Below are 20,170 nucleotides of genomic sequence, written 5' to 3' on the forward strand. Positions count from 1 at the left end.
TACAGAATCTGTAATTAGCCAAAACGCTCCATTTTGCTGTTGACAAGAAGGCTGAGGCTCAATAATAATTAAATACTGATGAAGGCAAGGCACTCTCATGGGCTCACATATATTAATACATTACCACTCACCAGTTGCTTTATGTCAGATACACTGTGACACAGCTTGAAATTGGCTGGCTGCCAATTTGACAAAATGGAAAGCTATTGGTGATAAGTGTATTTTCTATTATTTTCACACCCCTAGTGCCTTAACCATGCTAAGTTCCCAAATGTGGCTTCTAAGAGTCACATGCTCATAATGGTGCCAAATAGATCTGTCTCAAGTTCTGACCGATCTCAGTCATTTCATACGTTCTGAGTGTGGTTACAACTAGATCTTTGGATCATCCTAAGTGAATAATTCCTAGCACTGGTTTTCCCAAAACTTCTAAGGATGGGGCCTTCAGCTTATTAAAAAACATATCTGAATTTAGTTCTTAGCTTGATTAGGATGCAATCAGCAGTCCACACTTCAGTGATGACCTTTGTTAAGCAAAAATGCTGAATTATTTAGGTAGCTCCATTACTATTCTGGTGAAGGCAATTTATAGAAACTTGAATATATAAAGAGAAATATATTGGAACTATGACTATTTGGACTTCATTGGTACAGAATCAGGAGAACAATGAGTGTTTATGAAAGCCCTCTTTCAAGCTACAGAGGAAAGATGTAACCTGACCATATCAATCCTACAATTTATCAGCTCCTTCAACTCTCTCAGAAACTGAGGCACTCATCATCTCTGGTCAAATTAAAATAAATGGTGTATCAACTTTTCAATTCAGCCAAATAAAAAACTTAATTATTAAATATGTAGTTAATAAAATATTTAATTTATCAAATAGCAAGCCCCTGTTAAAAAAAAAAAAAAAAGATATTTCTAAAGCCTGTATTACAACACTATGATCAAATGATAGGGCTATAAGCACCTCAAGCTGCAACTGCAAAATGATTCACCGCCATCCAAAAGCATGTTCCAAAACTAATGGGAAGATGTTCTCAGGATTCAGTTCTTATCTAGGAATCCTCTATTATGTTAACTTTTTATAATTTGTCTTACTCTATTCTGACAAGGTCATCATGACTTCCACTTCTGCAGTAGAACGGAACCTTTCAATAGAGAATGAGGATTATTCAAAGAGAAAATGAATGCAGATAACCACTCATTGGCTTTAATTCTCATGCAGTTCACAAATCCTGGACTAGTTTATACTCACCTTTCGCAGAAGGAAGCAAATACGCTCAATATTTCTCAGTCGCTCTCTCTGTCAAGAAAAAGTGGGGAGAAAGGTGGGAGATTAGGTAGTGTTAAGTGTTAAATTAAAGACAATGTATTACAAGTACAAGGGGTCAAAATCATATTTTTTGGTTGCAGGGAAGCAACATGTTATTAATCTCAACCAACAATATTCACTTCTAATGTACTGCTTGCAAGTCAAAGGATCTACTCATTTCTAAGTTCCAATGTTATTTTTTCATCTGTTACTGGGAATAACAGTGTAAAAAGGAGGTTCATGTCTATGTTAGCCTTGAGTCAGAGGCTCCAACTTTTTTTTAAAGTCAACATTTGTGGCTGGAGCCAATCTACAACACAGAGACTCGGCCTTGCATTTTCACGTATCCAACCTCTAGCTTTAAGATAAGTCTGAATGAAAAAAAATAACTGAAAAGCTGGTATAGCTGCACTTCCACTACCACTAATAGTGGGTCTGAGCAACGTGTGATATTACAATTTAACCCATTAGTGAATAATATCCATAATGTCCTAGAAATATCACTTTAAACAACAGATACATTCATAAATGCTAAAAGTAACTGTAATTAAGCACTTTGACTCAAAAGATGCTCTAAGCTTGATCCACAGAAAGAAAACAAGTCAAAGTCAGGTCTCCTTTAAATGGCTTATAATGAGAAATTCACTAGTAAAATCAGATTTCACTCTGTGTAACTGGTGTTAATCATAAGTGTATGTAGAAGGACAGTGTCCAATCCTTTAAGGGTCAAGGGCCCTTTTCCAAGGCAACAAGATAGTAAGGAAGGGAGGAAATTGTGGGAACCAAGTTCAGTCAGTCACACTAATTTATGAGAGCATGTGAAAATGTAGGAATGTTTATTCCAGCAGGGTTATCTGATGGAGGACTTCTAAGGTGGGAGATAATTACAAGAAACAGAACACTAATTGGTAGGCTAAAAAGCCACTTCCAGGAAGGATGAACCTTGCAGCTGATAAGATTGTGAACAAAGGGACCCTGGGCTGGGAGGGTACAGAAACTGCAGAACTCTGTAAACCCATGTGAGGTGTGCAGGGGGAAAGGGGAACAGGAGGAACAACAAGGGGGAAATAGGCAGTAAAGGGTATAAAAGGGCAAGTCACCTGTAAAACGGGGCTGGTCATTACACTTGTCTGACTGAGCCCAGTGCCTTAATGGAATGTGCCCATGAATGACCATGCATAGGGAAAGAGGAAAAGATACTTGGCCACAGATATAAGAAATACCTGATCATTATAAAAGTCTTCCTTTTATATCACTATAACAGGCAAAACCAAGTTTACTGTGCACAATAAATAAATAAATAAATAAATAAAAAATCTGAGATCATTGCTTAAATTATCACAGGAGGTTTCATACAAGATAGATAAAACATTGCAACTGATCACAGAATACCTTGTTGTGTTTTACTGGAAACGTCAGGATTAACTTTATGATTACCCACTAACATGATTAAAACAGGGATTATAAGCATTAACTTTCTCATTCTGGAGACCAGTTCCATTACCATTCTAAACTAAAAGGAAATTATCTCCATGAAGCATCTTACAAATTTTAGGAAAAGAATAAATGACTGGAATCTGGTACATATAAATACACAATTCTTGTGTGCAGTTCTCAAGATGGGAAGTAAAACCAAATAAAGTGAATTTAAAACCAGATTACTTCCATTGAAGTCCCCTATAGGATTTCATGGACATAATTTCTTTCTTTAGCTCTTTTTTTTTTTTTTTTGCTTTTGTTTTAGTAAACAGTAAACAAGTCATCATCTTTGAAAATTTATGTAAAGACTACACTTCAAATCAGTGGTCTAAATGGTACCATAAATCTTCTGCTGAGTTACGAAACAAGGTTAAATGGCAACTACTGAATATGGTACCATGTCATTTGTTGTTAACTCAATAGCTCAATACATTTAATCTCTACAAATCCAGCACCTCTTGAAAGCATTATAATTCGCATTGAGATGATGGGGCCAATATGTGCTATCAGTTATGGTGGTACAAATCTGAAGCGTGTTTAACTGTGGTTAGCTAAATCACTCTAGATTACAGCTTTCATTGAAATAAGAATTTTCATATGCTTAAATCTGGCTTGCATTTTGGTTCACTAGGTACAACTGAGCTTACAGTCGTATGGTGATATTTTACCTTTCCCATAGCAGATGCAACAAAGTGTGTTATTTACTGTTCAAGCACAGGAAAATTTAGGGCCCTGATAGGGTACAGGGAGATCTAGGATCTAGGAATGCACCTCTTATCAAATCCCTTCAAAGCTTTTGACTGGTCAATATGGACAGTATTGGAGAAGAACATTAACCCATACTTGAAAGCAGAGAAAGCAAATGATTTTAAAAAGGAAAAGTGGTGCCACAGAATCAAAAAAAAAAAAAAAAAAAGCTTTAGCATCACATTATATATCCTTCAATTTTTGAACTTCCAAATATTTTTTTTTCTGCCTTCGTCAGCAAAAAGGAAAGCTATTAGCATAAAAAGCATCTGTTTTCCTAAAACTAGCCCAATAAATCAATTTTCCAAACTACAACTGTCTTAACAACAGGCTTTACATTCCCTTCCACACTCACACTTTCACTGATAGCTCAGTGCACCTACGCATCTTTAGTAGCTGTTGCTTAGCACATCATTGGTTGTACTTACTGCATGGACTGGGTTGCACTGATCTATAGGGCTTTTGAAGTCTGTCCGTAGCTCATCAAAGGCAATTATCTGAAAAACAAATTTTTCAAACATTGTAATGAATATTAATACAAATGCTAGAGTCTAGTTAGATGTGTTGCCTCCCTTCCTTCCATTTCCTGAGAAAATTAGGGAACCTAACTTCCTAATACACTCCTTTCAGAAACAGTTAAAACAAAACATGGGATACTTCTAAATATGAAACCTGGAATCCGTTAATCCTTCTGTCTTTCTGTAAAACCACATCTGTAGCCCTTTCAGCATTGTTGTTTTCCAGGTTTCTTCCTTCCCATCAGCTGGAATTTTTTCTCGAACTTTCAGAGGATGTAAAACTATTTCACAAATACATCTCCAGGCTTGATGGAAATCGTCACTAGCTGCCTAATACACAGAGATGCATCAGATGCACTGCTCCAGGTTTAATGCATGCACAACAGATTCTTTTTTAAAAGTTATTAAACCTACTTCAGATATTAATTCAGAATTAAGCTGCTATTTGTTTTCAAGTGTACTCCTCAAAAGGTAAATTACTCTAGAGCAAAACATGCCTTTCCTAAATTCCAGTGGGTCTTAGAACATTTGCCTCAGATATCATTAACGGAGACAGATCTTTTGCTCAGGTCCTTTAGTTTCATTCATCAGCTGATGGATTTAGATACACTGGTAATTACTGCCTGCTTTTAAAGCACAGCAGATAAAATTGCCCATAAAAATAATAAAGTTTGATGATGTTTTCTTGGAAATAAAACAGCTGTAATATCTCTCAGCATATTTCATTCAAAGATCTCAAAGCATGTTCTTAACTTCATTTTATGTTTGTATTCTAGCAATACCTTTGATTCTGATGGCTTCACTCAAGGAATGAAAGCTCATTGTGATAGGGACCACATAAACACACAATGAAAGTGATTCCTCATCAGACAATTTACAACCCAGGAAAGTATATGCACCCAATAAAAATATGAGGGGAGCACAAGGTAGTAGTCGGGTAATTAGTATATGAGTGCAACAGCCATTCTGTGACGTATTACAGCATACCTGCTGCCTCGCTGTTCAAACAATAACCAAGTCGGTATCAACACAGACCTGCTGTATAGTTAAAACACATTCATTTTACAGGTATGAAATGCATACAAAACAGGAAGTCTAAAAATGATTCAGCTAATAATCTGCTGAGAGATTTGAGGATAAAACCTAGAGCTTCAATCCACAAATGTAACCACTACTCTGCATCGCACTCTAGTGCTGCATTCATCATGCTGAAGCACATTTAAAATCAAGAGTGTGGCATTTTCTAAGAGCACACTACAAAATTCAATTTATTCAACCATGACAAGTCAAAGTGCCAGAATAAACCAATGGAACTATAAAGACATGATTAGAAGTGAAGTGTTTCTCCCCATGGATGCAGTATCTCCACAAGTTAGGGATTAGGTCTGCAATGAGCTGTTTAGACAAAGGTGAAAGAGCAAATAACAGATTGTGAGAGGGTTACAGTACAACTGCGAGGGATAAGGTCGGGAATAAGGGAATAAGGAATGGGTCAATTGTTAAGAGGGTAAAGACCATGCAAGTCAAACACATGGTTGTGTTCATAATTGGATATCAATGTCAGCACTGGCTGCATCAATATAAAGGAAGAAGGATGTTCTTATAACAGGTAAGAGAGCTGACTCTGTTCACTGATTTACCTTGGGATCCTGCGCATCTCCCTTAAATTCTCTTTGTCTAACTGCACCAGTACTTACAGATGTGGCTTAAAGATAGAAAACTGTTAGGAGCTTTGAGTGACAACTTTTTTTTAATAATGTACAATAATAGCAGGTGTTACAAACAGAGAAATGAGCTGAAATTTCCTTGAAATAAAAATAATAATAAAAAAATGAGTGAATTTGATGTGCTATTCCTTTTGGTAGTCAGTAACAGCAATAAGGAGTTTGAGATAATAATGAAACAACAGCCAGTACGGAGCCAGCTCATGACATAGTGAAGACTGGTATGAGACAATAACTTGGAGAACTGGAAATTTTGGAATCATGAGAAGGACCCTATTCCACGGGAAGACCAGGAAAGCCTTTAAAGATTCACCGAACACAAAGGTTTGAGGATAACACTGGAACACATTTAGATGGAGAAGAATTAGGTCACTTTGAAAGACTGAACCATTAAGGTAGGGCTCTGTTGAGCCAGCTAATGCAGCTAAGAGAAGCCTTGGAGAAATCCTAAACAACAGTTTGGAAAAGAGATTAGCCTCATACTACACATTTAGATTTCCTCCTCTCTCTCTTTCCCCATCCTTCTCTCCCCCAGCATCCCCAGCTCTGTAGACAAAAATAACCTACTCTTTATTTCATAGAATATCTTGAGTTGGAAGGGACCCACAAAGATCATCAAGTCCAACTTCTGGCTCCACACGGGACCACCCAAATATCAGACAATATGTCTGAGAGCATTGTCCAAATGCTTCTTGAATTCTGTCAGGCTCAGTGCCATGACTGCTTCCCTGGGGAGCCTGTTCCAGTGCCCAACCACCCTCTCAGTGAAGAACTTTTCCCTAACATCCAGCCTCAATCTCCCCTGTTGCAGCTTCATGCCCTTATTTGCTACCAAGCAGTTAATTCTGTGTTGTGTTTGTGTTGTTTGTTGTTGATGGCATAATATCTAGGTGCACTGAAATGAATCTGAAACAATTAAGCACATTGTTTTCATGGAAACAGCGGGTCTAAATACAATAGTCTCACAGGCATCCTCTTGGGATGACTACCAGTTACAACAATTTTAAGATAGATTTCTGTTACACTGCAAGAAATAGACTGAGGACTTGTATCAAACACACAGGATGGGAGGAAAGTTTCTTCAGCAAAAGTTTCAGCATCTCTCTGGAAGGAGGTGACAGAAATAAATCCTCACAAACTCTTAATATTTCATCTCCATAAAGGTTCCATAATAGCTTGCATTTTGTTAAATCCAAAGGACTGGAAATCCAGTGCTTACATGAAGATATCTCCTTCCATTCATGAGAAAGTGAATTTCTGTTTCTCAGTAGCAGTGAAAAGCTTGGACGTGTAATATTATGAAGGCTCCAACTAGAATGAATATAAAGAAACTCCCCAATTTTTTTGTTGGTGGTGGTTGGTTGGGTTTTTCAATTTCCCTCTTGTGCTGGAATTCTAAAAGTGGAGATAAGACATGATGGAAACAAAGCTGTAGAGTATTAAGATTGGTGGTTGCTCACCGTACAGTACTGAGCAACAACTGAGCAAAAAACAGTATTGTATTACTGCAGATAAGGGTGGGCTGTGCTGCTGAGTGCTTTACATAATCTGTGAGGAAACATCTTCCTCTTTCAATTGTAACTAATCTTGTGTAGCAGTTTAATGCTCTAGGGAATTGTGTGGCTGGAGTTGCCATTTTTTCTTACAGAGAAAAACAAAAACAAAAACAAAAAACTACTAATAAGTATTTCACAGTGCTTTCACAGGAAGTGCAGACTTCTGGCCATACTCCAAAGAAACAATCTGCTGTCCACTTACATTTCCTCTGGATACAGTATAGCTACCTGCTTCCCATACATCAGCCCATCAGAGATGCTGAATGCTCTGGAACAGCATTCAAGTGTGTTCAAGGTCCATTTCACTCCAGAAAATGTCACACTCATCGGTGTCTTTACAGAACAGTTCATTCCAAGGCAAATAATGTAATAGGTCCCAGTCAGGGACAGCCAATCATTAAGCCTTTGTAAATAAATGCATTTTATAAACCATTCAGTATCTTTTTGTTATCCAAACTAATTTGATCCAGTGTGGCAATAAAGACTGCAAAACATACATACATGTGGACATCAGTGACCCCATCTCTCCAAAGGCCAGACAACGAGCAGACTGTTCCAAAGAAAAATGACTAGCCTCTAGTCACGATTCTAAGCAGAAAGCCAAATGGATAGCACTTCAGAAACACATACCAGGGACTGATATCACACAAAAGAGAAATTTACTTATATTAGTAAATAGTAATGTTGTACACAGCTTGCTAGAAAGAGAGTAAGGACCATCTGATTTTTTTTATTTTTATTTTTTGGATGGATGGCTGGTTGGTTTTGGTTTTTTTCCCCCTTGGGGTTCCTAAATAAAACAACCCTCCCAAACTGGTTATCTGTTTATTTGCAGACCTACATCACATAACAAATTGTATCATGTTTACCAACAGTTTTTATCATTACTGTAAAAAGGGGACAAGGATTGAATGAGCAATGGATGCTGATTTACCTTTTGACTTGTATAATTTTCTCTATGATCTCACACTTCAAAACATCACAGGAAGTTTGTTCTACCACTGCCTAGCTGCACTTCTTTCTGTTGATAGAAATGTACTTGTGGGTGTTACCCAGCTAATAGAACCAAAGGTTAATAAAATTAATGGTCGCATTCTCTGGTGATTCACACCATCTGGAAATCTCATAGCTACAAGTGTAAATCAACAAGGAGTTTGCCCAGTTTAAGTACACACTCAACAGATGAGATTGTCATGACATCATATGTTTCAGTATACCTACAACTGCAGTGATATTTATAAAAATGTGCCTCCATTACTTGCACTCTCTGTTCTCATCTCTCCAGACAACAGCTTTGAACGATGAAGTACTCACATACAATTGAACCTGAATTTTGTTATCTTTCTATATTTATACACACGTCAGACTGAAAATGTTCACCTATTAATGGCAGGAATGGATTTATGACCTCTCAATTTGAAATCACTGAGCTCTTACAGAAATACATTTTAATTTAGAACGCAATATTTGGGGCTAGTGGGTAGGGTTGCTGTGTGTTTCAATTCAGTGACAGCAAAGAAGTGGGAAATTATTGCTTATTGGTATCTTAGAAAAGTTAAAATAAAACAGAACTTGATGACAACCACACTAACCACAGAACAGAACAGTAACACTTAACATATGCTTCCTTGCTACCACCCTGCCAATCCTATCCTGAAGAAACTGTCTTTAATGGCTTATTCAAATCGTTTGTCTACCCCTCTGCTCTGCTTTCACAGCACCCATACAGGCAGTTCCCAGGCTGTCTGTGAGTCAGCACATGGACAGCAAACAGACAGGTTTAGGAGCATGCTGTGCTTATATTCACTTCATGCCTGCCCATCAAGTGCTGTACAGACATATTTACTGTGTTGAACCTTAATCATGTTTAAACTAAAACTATGTTGGTACAAGCTGGGTGAGCTACTTTGTTGGATTTTGTTGACCAAAAGCAGCAACAGACAAAATGTATGAGTGTCAGACAGTTAACAATTCAGAAAGAGATGAAATTGTCACTGTCTTGATCTCATGGAGCATGGGAGACCATAGGGAGATGCACAGAGTGGTAACATTGACAAAGTTATAAACAGAGAGAACAATGCTTGCCACCCAATTCTTATCATGACATTAAATGAATCTGAACAAGAATTTCAGCTTTTTGGCAAGCGTCAGAATTGCATTGTGTTCAGGTTCACAAGTTCAGTCTATGACCCACTGGAAGAGCACAGAATTATTCACCATTCATACAGTTTTACCTATAGTAAACTCTATTTCAGCAAGCCAGACACTAAAGCATATTGACTTTAAAATGCTGGAGTTGTGCAGTGTTACACATTAGAAAGCTGTTCTCATACGTTCCCTCCAGTAGACATCTTTTTGGGCGTCAAAAGATCTACAATAAATCAACAGTTCTTTGCAAACAAAAATTTCAATATACTGGATATCCAAAACATATTATAGCACAGGTTAACTAATTACTAGTTACACACTCAGGGGCTGGGGAGAATACAGCTGCATGTGACAATGAATATCAGTATAATATAAACAGTTTAGAGAACAAACTGCAGGACTGGAGGATTTAAGGCAGCAGAAAGTAAAACATAACCTAGTTTGACCACGACATGGAAGTCAGAAACCATACAAACTTCCAGGGAAATGTTTTAGGCCTATTTTAATCTCCTATTTCATAAAGAAAGAGCATCTATCAATGATCTTGCACAGTTGCATTTTATTAACTAGCACAAGCAACGGGATCCTCATTTTTAGTAAAAAGATGTCTAAGTGTATATATCTGAGTTTTCAAAATTACATATTTTCTCACGGTCAGAAGAACAAGCGTTTCCAATATTTCCAATAAACTAATCCTCAAAGAAATTCCAGACGTAAGACAAAAAGAAAAATCTTGTTCCAAAATTACATATTTGCTTTGAAATTTATTTTGGTTTTAGAAAGAATAGATTATATGGCATAGTTCAATTTTCTGTTGTATTTATTTTAAAGCAAGCACACTACTTAGTAGAGACTGAAATCTTTTATCTTATTTTCTAGATCAACGTATCTTGTTTGTACTACACTGAAACAGCAATGATTGTAAATATTATTAATTTATTACTACTTAATTCTCAAAACAGAATCCAGGAAAAAGTACTGGAGTGGACATCCTGGGCCATCAAGTTCAACCCCCTACTTCTGCAGACACCACAATAAAATACAAGTGATAAATACACCAATTTTATTTTAAAAACAGGGAGGAGGCATATGGTTTCCTACTTCACTGTTCCTTTTGGAAGACCATTTCCAAATCTGCTGTGAAAGCTGGGAACCTTCTCCTAAATTAAATTTGTTCACAAATAACACAAACAGTTGCCAAGACTGCTTCATTACAACAGCTACTTAGTAAAATGAGAAAGTTTTATTTTTGAAGGAACTTACATCAAAACTGGCACGATTCCAAAGACACTGCTCTTCAATTCAGGAGAAAACTCCATCCCAGCTCATGCTAGCTGACATTCATACAAACCCACTCATATGCATGCAAATCTTGTGCATTACAGTACTTGCACAAGAATAAGAATTAATAACAGAGCTAAGTGACATTGGCACTGTATCTCTACTTCAAGTTTCTCCTTAAATGAATGAATTAACTCTTGGATACCTGGAGCTTTTTGTCCTGACACCTGCCTGATAGAAACTAAATCTAATCAATCCCTTTTTTTTGGATAAGTCAAAACCTCTTTCTTGACAAATTTCCATAAGAGCCTTTATACAAAAGTTACATGTCTAATTATCCCCGTATTACTAACCCCTCACTTCTAAGAGCAATGATAAGAAGGAAGGTCCTTATGAACAACAGAAAAGGGCCATGAACTGTGTGGTAGCACAATAACAAGTGGCAGAGAAATTAAAAATGTTGAAATAAAGTTCCTTTTTCAGGCTTCACATGGCTATCCAGCAGGCTAAGCACTCTCTGGGTGAAGGGACATCACACTCTCCCATTGCTGATGTAAGCAGAGACTGACTCCAAAAATAACTGTGTGTCTATGGCTGAATCCCAAGAGGAAGAGGTGTCCCTAACAGAGAAGCACAGCAGGAATTTAATCTGAAGATGCCTCATAAGGCAGAGAAATCCACCTTGCAAGTCAGTCTGTGGCAAAAAAAAGACAAGAAAAGCTGCTCATTGATACACATATGACTGCATCTTAGAATCATAGAATCATACAGGTTTGATTCTCTAGAGGTCCTAGAAAAAGACCTCTAGGATCAAGTCCAACCACTAACCTAGCACTGCCAGGTCTACCACTAAACCATGCCTCTTAGCACTGCATCTACGTGTTGTTTGAATACTACCAGGGATGGTGACTCGGCTACTTCCCTGGGCAGCCTGTTCCAATGTCTCACAACCCCTTCAGTGAAGAAATTTTTCCTGATATCCAACCTAAACCTCCCCTGGAGCAACTTGAGGCCATTTCCTCCAGTCCTATCACTTGTTGCTTGGGAGAAGAGACCAACCCCCAACTTGATACAACCTCCTTTCAGGTAGATGTAGAGAGCAATAAAGTTTCCCCTGAGCCTCCTTCTCTCCAGGCTAAATAACCCCAGTTCCCTCAGCCACTCCTCATAAGACTTGTTCTTGAGACCCTTCACCAGCTTCGTAGCCTTTCTCTGGACATGCTCCAGGGCCTCAATGTCCTTCTTGTAATGAGGGGACCAAAGCTGAACACAGTACTCGAGGTGCAGCCTCACCGGAGCCAAATACAGGAGGACAATCACCTCCCTGGTCCTGTTGCCCACACTATTTCTGAAACAAGCCAGGATGCCATTGGCCTTCTGGGCCACCTGGGCACACTGCCAGCTCATGTTCAGGCGAGCATCAATCAGCACCCCCAGATCCTTTTCCTCTGCACAGCTTTCCAGCCACTCTGCCCCAAGCCTGTAGTGCTGTGTGGGGTTGTTGTGCCCCAAGTGCACAACCCAGTACTTAGCCTTGTTAAAGTTCATACAGTTGGCCTCAGCCCATCAGTCCAGCCTATCCAGATCCCTCTGCAGAGCCCTCCTGCCCTTGAGCAGATCAACACTGCTGCCCAACTTGGTGTTGATCTTAACAGCTTTAGTTTGATTAGAAAGTGCTTGAGCGGAGAGACCTGATGCAGCCCTGCTTTCTATTCCTGCATCAAAACCACATTGCAGAAATTTACATATGGCAGGTGCAGGAACAGTCTCAAAAGTCAGTGTAGCTTTTGAATTAGTAACAGAATTCAATACATCATTTAGAAATTGGAAAGAGTTTTATATTGACATATAACACCACTGCTATTTATGGACGTCGGTATCCCTTATTTAAGGATAAAGACACCCAAAGATATGCTGAAGTATGATTCTTTAGACAGCAGCTCAGATTCAGAAGAACAGGGAAAGCCCCACAGGCCAAATGCCTATGCTATTTGTACTTCAGAGTTTGTACTTCAGACAAGGAATCTAGTAATGAAGTTAATAAATATTGCCTTCCTAGTTTGTAGACCAAGCTTTCAGAGTACAGCTTTAGCTGCCAGTGACAGGCAAAAACAACGCATCACCTGTGTCTTTTTGTAGTAGGCAGAATTCTACAAAATCTGTGTAAGTTTAAACATGTACACCTTTAAAATGTACTGGATAAATTCAGAAAAAAAAATTGTTAAGCTTAGATATTACTAATGTTGTAATTTTACATGGATATATTATCCAAATAGGTGATATATAACTCCACATTGCATGTTAGTACCAAAGAATAAACCTTTAATACTTGCTTATCCATGACAACCTTTCCTTTATTTGACTGTTTTTAACTGCTTATCTCTGAAGCACAGCAAGAGCTCTCATATTTGTAACAGCACTTCCCCATTAGCCAGATGGGCATTTCAGTCAACGTCTCAATATTATCTCATATGATTTAGTTCCCTGCCATTCTCTGTATGATCTCAGCTACAAACCCACCTGCTATTTTAAGTTGCCATATTGGCACACATCTGCATCTTAATTTTATTTAAAGTGAGTCTTATATCTCTCTGGAAGTTGCAATTACATAATCAATGAGGCAAGGACAGGACATAAAGCAAAATAACTTGTAGTGATCTTTGCATTGTCAAATATAATTTTAGTGGAAACCACCTTCCTGACTTTCAGTTATTATGAAGAGCTCTTCTCACCTTCAATAGAGAGTGACAGAATGCAGTTTCTTAAAATGATTATTAAAATTGCGTGAATGGATGGGTAACGTGCCTCAAAAGTCAAATAATTTTATCTTTTTTTTTTCCTTCATATTTTATTCTTTGCTTGTTAAAGAATTTGCTTGCTTTATTCTTTTCTTGTTTCTTTTGTTAAATATCAATATCTTTAAAAAAAAATAAAAGCTCAAGTCTTCATTTTCATCATATCTGCCCATGTAGCTCAGTAGCTTCCCAGACCACTCCACCTGAAATGTTGGTTTTGATGGGAATCTTAATGCTCCAGCCAAGCAAAGTGCAGAGAGGAAAGTGAGATGAAAGGCAATCCTTTCTTCCTATACCTCTCCCCAAAAGTATTTATTTTTCTGAATGTTACACTTACTGATTCACCACATTTATCAGTAAAAATAAATGATAATAATAATCCTTTGCAGTTATAAATCTTCCTGCAAGGCGGTGAAGGCCTTAACAAATGCTAGGAAAGTATCATTTCCATTTTTAATACAAGGGGAAAAATGAAACTTGGAAGTTACGTGATTTACAGAAACAATGGCAGAAGAAACAGCCTTCAGATTTCTGCACCACATCAAATGATTGGGGAAACAAAGAATACTGTCAGTGGACTAATAACATATGAGAAGTGAAACTATGCATTTCTGGCTGATTATTATACTGTCATTCATCTCTATAGCGCTGCATTGCTTTAAGCAGTGCCTTTCTAGATTAAGATTGCAAAGGGTTTTAAATCACTCAAGGGTAGAAAATTGTTCTATTCGTCAGATTTAGCAGTAATCGTATGGTATTTCTTTGCTCTACTTAACTTGAATTTCATATGCTGCTACTATTAAACAGCTCTCCATGCAGAAATCTGAACACATTGCTAATGCAAACAAAGCTCTTGTGGCTCCATCCAGGGCTGCACAAATATAAACTGAGCAACCAGTTTTCATCTTTTTATTGAAATTTCATTAGTAAGGCAGTATTACATTTAGGCCAATACAACTTAAACTATTTAAGGTCTAACTGGATGTTTAAGATAACTTAACAGTCATTAAAATCTTACTGCAACTTCTGAAGTATTTAAGCCAGATCCTAAGTCTTTTCCAATAGAAATTTCTTATGTAAAATTAAAAACATGCAGTCTCTATTCCACAAACACAATTCAAAAGGCTTTCCCATCTACCTATGGAAATATAGAGATATGATTATACTATTGTAGTGGGTTTATGTGGCAAGGTTTTGGTAGCAGGGGGCTTCAGGGGTGGCTTCAGTGAGAAGAATCCAGAAGCTGCCCTATGGTAGATAAGAGCCAGTTTCAGCTGGCTCCAAAGGGACCCACTGCTGCCCAGAGGTGAGCCAATATGGGATGTTGTTGCACCTCTGTGAGAACATATTTAAGAAAGGGAAAAAAACTGCTGCACAACAGCAGCTGGGAGAGAGGGGTGAGAAGCAGCCCTGCAGCCCCCCAGGTCAGTGCAGCAGGAGGGCAGGAGGTGCTCCAGGCAGGCAGCAGCAGTTCCCCTGCGGCCTGTGGAGAGGCCCCTGGTGGAGCAGGCTGTCCCCCTGCAGCCCATGGGTCCCACACGGAGCAGATCTCCACGCTGCAGCCCGTGGAGGAGCCCCCGGTGGAGCAGGTGGATGTGGCCTGGAGGAGGCTGCGGCCCATGGAGAGCCCCCGCAGGAGCAGTCACACCACTGTATTCGCCTGCACAAACAAAAACTGTGTGGATGGACAAAAACTAAAAACCATATAGATGGACAAAAGTAGTAGTATTGTTTCAGTTATGCCAGGTCAGATCTCCAAGCATGCAGAGAGGTGCAGAGAAACCACTAAGAATAATCATTTGGCAGTCACTCGGAAGTCCACGTATTAGTAAAAGAAAGAAAAACTCCAACCATGTTGTGAAAAAGACTGAAATTTATCTTCAGGAATACAAGCATACTGTGCAGAGTTTTGAGTACTTTGAATGGAAAGTTACTATCTCAGTGCATTACTGGCTATTATAATGGCAACCCTGCAGACAACAATTTGAAAAAGTAAACCTCATTTCTGAATGTTAAGAATACAGTTGTTATTAGTTTTGACAAAACCACCGGGGAAAAAAAAAAAAAAAGAAAAAAAAAACACCTCAGCAGCTGCAAAATTCTGTTGGGAACATGATGTTCCCAGAAGGATGATTTGATAAGCATCTATTGACAGATTTCTACAACTGCTATGAAATGGGTGTTTTAAAATCACCTCATTCAACTGCAAGGAGAAACAGTTTTACTGTCTAACAACAGGATTCTGGACACAGATTTCACTTTCTCTTCACAATCACTGAAATATGTTCCCCTGCTATCCTGAAACTGAGATGTGCCAACCCTCTCACATTCACGAAAGAGGAAGAAGTTCCACCTATTACCCACTTACAGAGTTCAGAGATCACCTGTGCTTGTATCACAACTGTACATCCACTCCCTGACTTTCAGTCTAGACCAGCTGAAATTCAGACAGGAAAAAAAAAAAAAGCTTTGTGCAGATAAACTGCAGTTCGTTAAGAGGAGAAAGACAAGCAAGCAAGCTGTACAGGAGAGATGATGCTAATACAGCTGTACAGAGCCTGTTTCTGAATAGGCTAATAGTTTTGCTCCCTGCAGCTAGAACACGTTTCAAAACAGACCTCAAGTGGAGGAGGAATTTTTAAGGTGAAAAGTGCCATGTTTCCCCCACCCCCTCTAAGATTTCATTATTTTGTCACAATTCATTCCTTTTAAAACTTTGGTACTGCTTTTAGTACAGTGAAACAGAAAGCAGAAGAAAAAAAACAGTTCAGAAAGCAGCAGTATTCTGTGAATGAAATGCAACTCTTGATATTTTTTAAGGGACAAAAAATATTGTTAATAATATTAAGCAAAAATGAACAAACAAAAATTTTCAATTAATTTCAAAACTGATGAATACACCACATTGTTCTGAGAAAAAAAAAAAAAAAAAGGAAAAAAAAAAGCTTACATGTATTTGTACCTGGAAATGTATTACTTAAGTTACTCTGCGGCAAAGGGAACTGAATACTAATCTTCCACACTCCTTGTGCTTTCAATGCAAGCAGGCCGCTAATATTCTGCTCTGCGTATGTTCTCCTCCTCCTACACGCAATGGAGTATTTCACGTGGACTTTCTAAAACAATCATTTTTTTCCATTTAGGTAACAAGATCAAAACCCCTTAAACACATTAGAATCTAACCATTCTGATTCTTCAGTTCAGCACCAAAAATCCAAAGATCCGTTAGCATCACCAACAACAAATTGACATGTCATGTCAGGAGTGTTGTCACTTGTTAGTTTGGCACTAAGTCGATATGTTAGATTGGCCTATCTTGAAAAACAATCTGTTACAGAGTGGATTCCCAGACCTCTCAAACAACCAAGGTGAGAAGAAAACAGCATAATTTTATATCCAGGCTCTGGAGAAACTGGAGAACTCATCTTTCAACACAAGAGACAGAGCTCTACTTTGCCCTTGCTTCTCTTTATGCTAAACGCCACACCAGCTAAGGAAGTGCAATAAAAAATGAAACAACTAAGATGTATTGCTCATTACCTCTATGTCACTGATTCAATACTAGAGCTTTGTACATCTTGTACATGTATAGGCTAAATTCTGCACTACCCAGCTTTCTCCACACCAAACCAGGAACAGGCTAGACATGGGTTGGTGAAAGGCTTGATACACAAGGTTGGCCAGAAAGGTAAGCTAAAAGGAAGGTTGGTAGCCTGGTCACATTGGACCGACAGTGTGTTAATTCTGGCTGGAGACAGTATAACTGGCTAACTATAGATACGAGAGGAAGTATTCTTCTGTCCCTGTTTTTCCTCAAAATTACAAATCGCTTGTCATCTACCCCATCTTAAATGTAATGTGCTCCCATGATATGTTTTCACTTGCCTTTTTATTCTTATCAAACCTACAGCACGGGGAAAATGGAAGTAAAAAGACACAGACATGTTAAAGTCACAAAGCTCTGCTTCATAAATTATTCTTGAAAGGAACTGAAGCACATTTTCTATTAGTTAACAGCACAAAGCTGATAATCATAAAGCTAGGAATAAACAGGATATTTCTGCAGAATAATTTTAGGGAAAGGGTAGTAATACACCAGAATAGATACAACTAGAAAAAATATCTGCTCCAAAGAAGGAGGTAAGAGAATGAGATCAAAAGACAAGATTTTTGTTTCAATATGAGTAAGATAAAAGTAATAAATGAGAGACTTGTGAGTCGGCTACTGCTGTCTCTAGCAAGTTTCCAATCTTATCATCCCACCCCAATGTATTGTATTACATAATTTTCAAAGATTCATATATATAGTTAGAAATCATCATTTTGAGATTTTTGTTTTGTTACATGCACTCTTTTTCAGGTCAATTTTCTCCTCAGTGGTGTCAATTTATTGTACAAAAATTGTTGTTTGAGAGAAGTATCTTCCCCCACTCCTTATGTTGAGTTCTCTTGCATTTCCTCACAGGTTTCACATTGCTGCTGCTACCTCTTTTCCCTCTGTCATGTTCTCCATTCTCACTAGCAGTGGTTTATACACATTCACCAAAACCCACAAAATGCATAAGCACACCTGGGTTCTGTTGCTAATAAATCTGTTCAAGCATGTCATGTATTACACCATACCCACACAGAAGACTCATTACACAGGCTGCCCAAAAATGTCCACCGTCTGAATTCAACCATACCTTCTGGATTCAGCCAGCCTTCTCTTCTCAAATAATTGTTCCCCAAGCAAGAATTCTGTATTTTCAATCATCCTTTTTTTTGTCTATTACTCATACATATACCCTCTTTTGATCTTTCGTTCATATTTTTCTCCCTTGAGTCCTACTTCCCTTAGTCCCACTTTCCTTCTTCCCACACCATTTTTCTTAACCATTACCTACTCAACCATGGGGTCCTACCAATGCTGTCTCAGAAAGGAGCCTATTATGGGGTAGCAGGCAGAAATGCTGATGATCTGCATTTTCTGCCTGCAAATGGCACAGCAGAAGCCCAGCTAGACCACCAAGAGGCAGGACAAGAGAATAAGAGGTTTTCAAGCAGGTGGCATCAGGCAGGAATGACCAGGTTCAAAATCTCCCCAGATTTTCTTTCCCATAAAGAGGCCAGGCAGAACCTAAAGGAAGTAACTCTGAAGCTCAGACACACACACCAGGCACGTGTTTGTGATTGCAGAAATAAGGCATGGGGAAGGGATGCAGTAGTAATGCAGTTGTTTTTGCAGAAATAAGGTGAGGGGAAGGGATACAGCAGTAATGAAGTTGTGTTTGCAGAAATAAGGCAAGGGGAAGGGATACAGCAGCCAGTAAGAAGGATCAAGCATTTAGAGTAAAATAATCAAACAGCAACACTATTATCTTGCCTCATCTGTTCACATACCTTGCTACGAAACTGACTAGTTTAATTATAAGAGCATGACTAAGGATAAGGACAGATTTCAGCATAGATCCAAACACACCTGCCATTTAAAAAAAATCAACAAATCAATTTTCTAAAGGATCTAATAGTGTTTAGGTAATAGCAGACCAACTCTGAAGCACATGTTTTTGATTAATTTTTGGTCAAATTGATCTTCATGGAGCCTTCATTATGCTTGCTTATAAATACCCATTCTGTGAATGTACAAAACAGTTTATATTTACATGGTGATACAAATAACTTTAGCAAGAACTCTTAACAGGATAAAATAATAATGCAACAGAAGATTGACTAAACAATCAAACACTTGAAACAGTGACTCATAGCATAAAGATGGCTGGCATTTAAATGCATTCAAAAATCAAATGTCATTACAACAAAAAAATGGCGCTTTATCAACAATGCCTGGCACTTGCACAGCAACTGTTATCAGATAATTACAAGGACTATAACTTACTAATTCTCACCATTTTACTGTAGATCTTCCCAGTTATTGGACTCCAGTTACTCCCATGATGTGCTTAGTTTTCCAGCTCTATTAAAAAAATAAAATAAAATCTAGCTCTGATAGCTAGAATATGACACAGCCTCCAAAAGCTTAGAAATACGAAAGGACCCACAACCAATCCAAAAGTACTTTATGATCTATTGCATACGTGAGGAGCTCCAGGCAATGTTCTATGGAACAACTCCTTGAAGGCATCATTTTTTCATCTCCTCTATGTTCTGCTTCATGTGCTCACTTTATCAAAACGGTAGGTGCAAGTTCAGCAGTCCTTCAGTATCTTAAAGAGAAAACCTGCTTCCATTATAAATGTTTTGTGATTTTCCAGCGCCTTTTAATATAAATTTTTACAACATTCCTAAAATAAATCCTTGCTTTATACAGTAACATTTTTTTTTCAATGGGAAGTGAAGAAAAATATACAGACCCTTATCCTGCTATGACAAGGTGCATTGATGTTCCTTTGAGTTTTCATGGGCACACAGTGAAACACTAAGCAAGATGGAGATGCTGTGTCCCAGCAGAAAAATTTTGTACCCAGACAGGGGAGATAGGGAAAAGATAGGCAGATTACAAGGTGAAAACTGGCTACACCATCAGGCTGAAACGGTAGTGGTCACTGGTTTAACGTCTGCCATTAGGGCTGCCCAGCTACGATTGGAGCTACTCAGGGATCAATA

The 20,170-nt window shown here is 38.2% G+C and overlaps 1 protein-coding gene across 6 annotated transcripts in view; it reads right to left on the minus strand.

The window, feature by feature from the left end:
* CNIH3 (cornichon family AMPA receptor auxiliary protein 3) overlaps positions 1–20,170 on the minus strand; it is a 47,024-nt gene that overhangs the window by 18,948 nt on the left and 7,906 nt on the right. For 5 of the 6 annotated variants that reach the window (XR_014581391.1, XR_014581392.1, XM_083828521.1 and 2 more), the window contains exons 2-3: positions 3,971–4,039; positions 1,260–1,307 (exon numbers count right to left, since the gene is read on the minus strand). Coding sequence is in view for 4 of the 6 variants with exons in the window: in XM_083828521.1 (XP_083684647.1) it covers positions 1,260–1,307; positions 3,971–4,039 (117 nt within the window). In the remaining 2 variants the exon portion in view is untranslated. Of the gene's footprint in view, positions 1–1,259; positions 1,308–3,970; positions 4,040–7,003; positions 7,312–20,170 lie in introns of those variants that run through there. The other variant, XM_083828520.1, reaches the window with a different exon arrangement.

This window comes from Anser anser (genome assembly GCF_964211835.1).
Source record: "Anser anser genome assembly, chromosome: 3".
In the NCBI taxonomy this organism is placed as follows: Eukaryota; Metazoa; Chordata; class Aves; order Anseriformes; family Anatidae; genus Anser; species Anser anser.